At 24.4% G+C, this 5,448-nt stretch overlaps 1 protein-coding gene across 1 annotated transcript; it reads right to left on the reverse strand.

Annotated features, from left to right (window-relative positions):
• Positions 1 to 673: 673 nt before the first annotated feature.
• On the reverse strand, positions 674 to 1,514 carry LOC124837787 (uncharacterized). The gene has a single exon (XM_047313250.2). It carries the CDS (start codon positions 1,274 to 1,276, stop codon positions 797 to 799), a length of 480 nt encoding a protein of 159 aa, XP_047169206.1. The 5' UTR covers positions 1,277 to 1,514; the 3' UTR covers positions 674 to 796.
• Between the last annotated feature and the right edge of the window lie 3,934 nt (positions 1,515 to 5,448).

Here is a 5,448-nt window from a genome sequence, read left to right on the forward strand (position 1 = left end):
TATATATATATATATATATATATATATATATATATATATATATATATATGATTATCTTTTAACGTTATTAAATTTTATTTAAACTTATAAAACTTATTTATTTAAATGAAATATTTAGTTAACTATTCTTAAAATATTTCAAATTGATAAACATTAGCTTATTTAAATCTAAATTTTTAATTCTTTATTTTAGTTAATTCAATTATAAAATACCGTTTAAAAGAATTATGTAAAATATATTTCATTAAAAATATACAAACGACTTAAATAGAGTTTTATTTTTCAAATTTTAAAATAATTAAATATTATGATTTTATTTTTATAAAATAAAATATTTATATTAAATTATAGTCATATTTTTAAAATTTAAATTAATATAATAAATATATTATAATACTTTAAAATCCCAGGGGTTGGTTCATACATATACAACTGAATTTTATCCACTTTTAAATTAAATGGAGAGGATTCCAACCAATTAAAGACTTAAAAAACATAACCAACTTATTGGATACAGTGATTTAGTAAACTAATAAACTAAAAGATCAATTATAAACAGAAGATGATGGATGAAAACTCATAACCGATATATTCATAACCGATATATTCCAGATGAAATCATATTAAAAAATGATATAATATTACACACTTAACTAAAAAATATTTGAGAGGTAAAAAAAAAAAAAGTAGAGAACATAATTAACATTTAGCGTAACATGATAATTGAAAATCTAAGACAGAATAGCACAGAAGATTAAACAGAAATAAGGGGGTAAGAGGGTGTGTTGGAGTTCCATCATGCACCTGCTCTAAGCTCTTCTCCATTACCAGCTCTCATTTCAAATTCTTTCATGTTATCATTAACATGCCGATGGGGTCCTGTGCTTGCTCCATGACCATGATGACCATGATGACCATGATGACCATGATGACCATGACCATGACCATGACCTTGCCCTTGCACTTTGGTCCTTATAATTGGTGGTGGCATTCTTTTGTCCACCCCAAATTCAATATCACCTTCATCTCGTGGACGCAAATCATGGACCTGTGGCCTGTGCTGTTTAGGGGCTCTCTGGCTGCTGCTGCTACTACTGTGGCTATTGTAGCGCTTGTTGCAAAGGCGACCGAGAACGCAAGCAACCACAGAAATCACTAGTATTATGGCAAGGACAATGAAAACTGCTCCAAAAGACCCATTTGAGTGGTGAGATGAAGGTGGCTGATTTGTTGGGTAAACTTGGACTGGTTGCTGTGGCTGCTCTTGAAGAGACATGTTTGGGGAAGAGAAATTGGAATTCAGATTTGGGAGTAAAAGGGTTTTGGATATTAAGTTTGATGTTCCTTTTTTGTTCTTTGAGTGCAGGCTAAGATTGATAGGGTTAACTCATCAAGCAAAGCAATTGCTAGATTACCTATCCCAACAGGTTATCTGTGCAATATTCGTTCAAATAATTAATTAGGGTTTCAATTTTAGCATCTAAAATGTGGAAAGATGAGAACATTCTTTAATAAAGTCATTCTTCTGTTGTGTTCTTTAGGTATTGGCTCTTTTAATTGCTTTCTATACAAAAGAAAATAAATAAATATTCTGCTTTAATAATGTTTTTTTTTATCAAAAGAGATCTTTTTATTACGTACTTTTGAATAATTTGAAATATTGTTTTTCTTTTGAAAATTTTGTTGTATTTCAAATAGGTTCGGTTATTAAACAAATAAAATTTTACAAAAAAAATCACCCAAATTTAAATATGTTATAGTCATAAAATACTTAAATTTGTTGTCATTTTTATTTAGAAATGTATAAAGATATAAGATGTAAAACAAACTTAAAAAGTTTGAAATAACATATTTAAAAAGTTTGAACCTACTTATATGAGTTAAGATATATTTGACTAATAGTTTAATTGAAGAGAACTTTCCTTGTAAAAGACTATATGACACTCAAATCAATAAAAAAGTAAGAAAATATTAGTATAAAAGAGCATATAAGATTGAATGAGTATTCCTAATGTGTTATACATTTAGTGAGATCCAATATAGATTAAATTTTTTCTTCATAGTAGGATTTGGACGATCCGAGAGAATCACTACAACTCATCTCTTCACGTGATTTCATTTTTATCAATAAATTGGTTTGAGTTAGTGATAAAGGCTCAACTAATTCTTTCTTTCGTGATCAACTCCTACTAGTCTTACATTTTGTCTTTGTAGACTAGAGAAAAATGAAACTCTTGATGGCAAGAAAATTGTAACATGATGCAAATTTGTATGGGTTATATTGGAAAACATGAAAAATGATGTTTTTAATTCAATACTAAAAGCTCAAGTTCATTATAGATCTCGTAGTTGTTGAATAAAAAATCAATGGCAAATGTTATTCTAATTAAATTTAGGATTAAAAATTTAAATTTCTTTATTACTTTAAATGAAAAATGAAATTAGATAAACAAAAAAGGAAAGGAGATGTTTGAATAAAAATAATTTTCTTCTTTCAACTTCTTATTTTAGAAGATAAGACAAAATTAATGTTTTATTATACTCTATCAATACATTAAAAAGTAAAAGAAACTTCAAGACAGGAAGTAATAGGATTTATTTGTATATCAAAAGCGTTCTTTTTAAGTTTTTAATTAAAAAAAATATTTGATAAGAAAGAAAATTAAACGATTAATTCAAAAGGAAATAAGAAATGAGATTTAGTACTATTAATTTTTTTTTATTATTTAATCAATTCTTTTTAATTGTTTACTTACTTATTGAAATTCAATTAGTGTAGTTATTTTGATCAGTGGATGCGTTTGAGAGATGATATTGTATGCATGAATGGGATTTGTTTGATTTGTTTAATTCGGGAGTTATGGGAAAAGGTAGAGTTTGTAAGGAAAGAAAGTCATAACATAAGAGCTTGGTGCTCTAAGAGAATCACCCTTCATCTAAGTATACCTTTGTAGATTGGCTACGTTGTTCATCTTAAATCATTGGAATTATTAGCTACTTTCTCAACCATGCATGTAACATTAGAGTACACGCATCTTTTTATTTCTTCATTGCTTCTTGGGCATAGTTTCTTGCACGAACGAAAGATGATTTTAATTTTTTTTAATATATTTAATTTCTTAATATAAAACTATTAGACTTATCTAAGACAATTATATTTGTCAAAAGGATAGAAGATTACTTTCTTTCACCTCATTCCCTTTTCATGAATATAATACTATTTTTAATTTATTCGACATTTATAGTATGATCATGAATTCATCTTAAAAACACTTTTTTTTCCTAATTGAATGTCACATACTATTAATTATAAAAGAAATTAAAGTTGTGGAAAGTGGTATCATCATGGTTTAAACGTGGGTATCGGTCTTCAAATATCGATCAATAAGGAAAACCAATCTTATCTACTAAATGGAATCGCATTCCCTTTATTCCTTTTTCTCCTTTTACAAAAGAAACAATATTCTCTCCGCCATTGGTTTACATTATTCTAACAAGAAAAAAGAGTCTCCCTGTAAAATAATAAATATAAAATAATGGTTAAATGATAAATAATGAATATTTTTTAATATGGTGTAACGAATCTAAGTAATATCAAGATTGTTATATTATTCAAAAAGTGGAATAAGAGAAAACAAAAGCAAATAAAATAAATAACATTGTAACAGATAAATAATAGGTTACAAGAGTAGTTAAAAATAAAATAAAATATACTAGCTACTTATTATCGTCGCGGATGTCATACTATTTTTCTTTCTTCCAAAAAAATATCAAATAACATTAAAAGTTGTATTAATAATATACCTTTTATGGTTTATTTTATAATATATATATATATATATATAAGTTAATAATTTTTATTAAGTAAAACTAACTTGAAACCTAAATTAGAAAATAATTTGGTAGTAAAATAAATATATAGAGAAGTTAAGGATTAACCTAATCACAAAGTTCTTTTCATTAGTATGGATTCATAATCGTCTGTAATGAGTGTTCTCTTTAATCATTATGAAAACTAATGATTGAGAGTTCATATAACTCTTAATAAAAGTATGAACATCATCATCTTAATTTTATGGAGAAACAAACATCCAACTCTTTAATAGTGTGTTTAGATAAAACAATTTAAGAAAATAATTTATTTATTTGATGAATTTTAAATTCTTAAAATTAAAATGAGTTATTTGGATGATGAAATTTAAAAGAAAAATTGAAATTTAAAATTTTAATAAGATACTTTTAAATAACTAAAATTATAGAATTCGAAATTCACTAAAAAAATAAAAAATTTAAAATTTAAAACTAATACATATTGAAAATAAATAAATTGTTAAATATTATTTGAATATTTAAATTTAACTAATACTTCACTTTAAACACATTATACACATATACATATTGAAATAAATTATTAAATATTATTTGAATGTTTAAATTTAACTAATAATTTTGATAAATTTTAAATTTAAAATACAGATTTTAGAATGATTTTTTATCTGATAAGAGAAATTTAATTATTTTATTCATAACATGCACTCATATAATGTAAATGGACTCTTTTAAAGCATCTCCGTTAAATATATATATATATATATATATATATAATATTAATATAAACTAGACATTAATTATGTTTCAATAGTAATCCAATAAGTAAAATAATAGATTCAAAAAATAATAAACTTTGTTAAAATATTCCTATCCAATAACTTTAATATCATGTCAAAAAGTTATTAATGTAATTCTCACAAAATCAATTTCTAAGATACGATTTCTATTTATTTATCTATTTATCTATTATCAATATGTATATTAAATTAATATTATTTTTAATGTGAAAATTTTAATAAAATATAAAATATTTTAATTATTTTATTAAAAAAATATTTAAAAAAATTACAAATAATTTGAATTTCATTTATTTCAATTTCTTAAAATTATTGAATCACTGGGCAAAACACAAGAAAAAGCATACCTCCACACTATTTTTAATGATATTGAGAGACAGTTAGGATAATGAAATCAGTTATGTGATTATCTTGATAACCACAAACTATAGAACTTAACACTAGTGTCCTCTGGACTCTATCATTGGTATCTACCTTTGTCTTAAAGTGTATTGTTCTTACAGTATCTCATGACTCAACATACAACGTTAAAATTTACTTTTTTGGAAAATTCTAAGAGTTTTCACTTAATTCAATATCAATCAACACCTATTTATAGGTATCGTCACATATTTCAATTGTAGAAAGGAAAATATTAAAATACATATTAATCATATTTCATATTAGTATACATTTTAAATAGTTTAATACGAATATTTTATGTAGATTATTCAATGTGTTTTCAATGTACTAATTGACGTTGATTTGTAGTGCCAAATTGACAAAGTCTCTCCCCTAAAAATGAAAACAATAATTAAAAGTTACAGAAGAGGAAAGTTCC

The sequence above is a fragment of the Vigna umbellata genome, chromosome 1 (genome assembly GCF_029865625.1).
Source record: "Vigna umbellata cultivar VRB3 chromosome 1, Vumbellata_1.0, whole genome shotgun sequence".
Classification (NCBI taxonomy): domain Eukaryota; kingdom Viridiplantae; phylum Streptophyta; class Magnoliopsida; order Fabales; family Fabaceae; genus Vigna; species Vigna umbellata.

Excerpts from the sequence above, each read along its gene's own strand:
- LOC124837787 (XM_047313250.2), bottom strand. The coding sequence starts at position 1,276 with ATGTCTCTTCAAGAGCAGCCACAGCAACCAGTCCAAGTTTACCCAACA.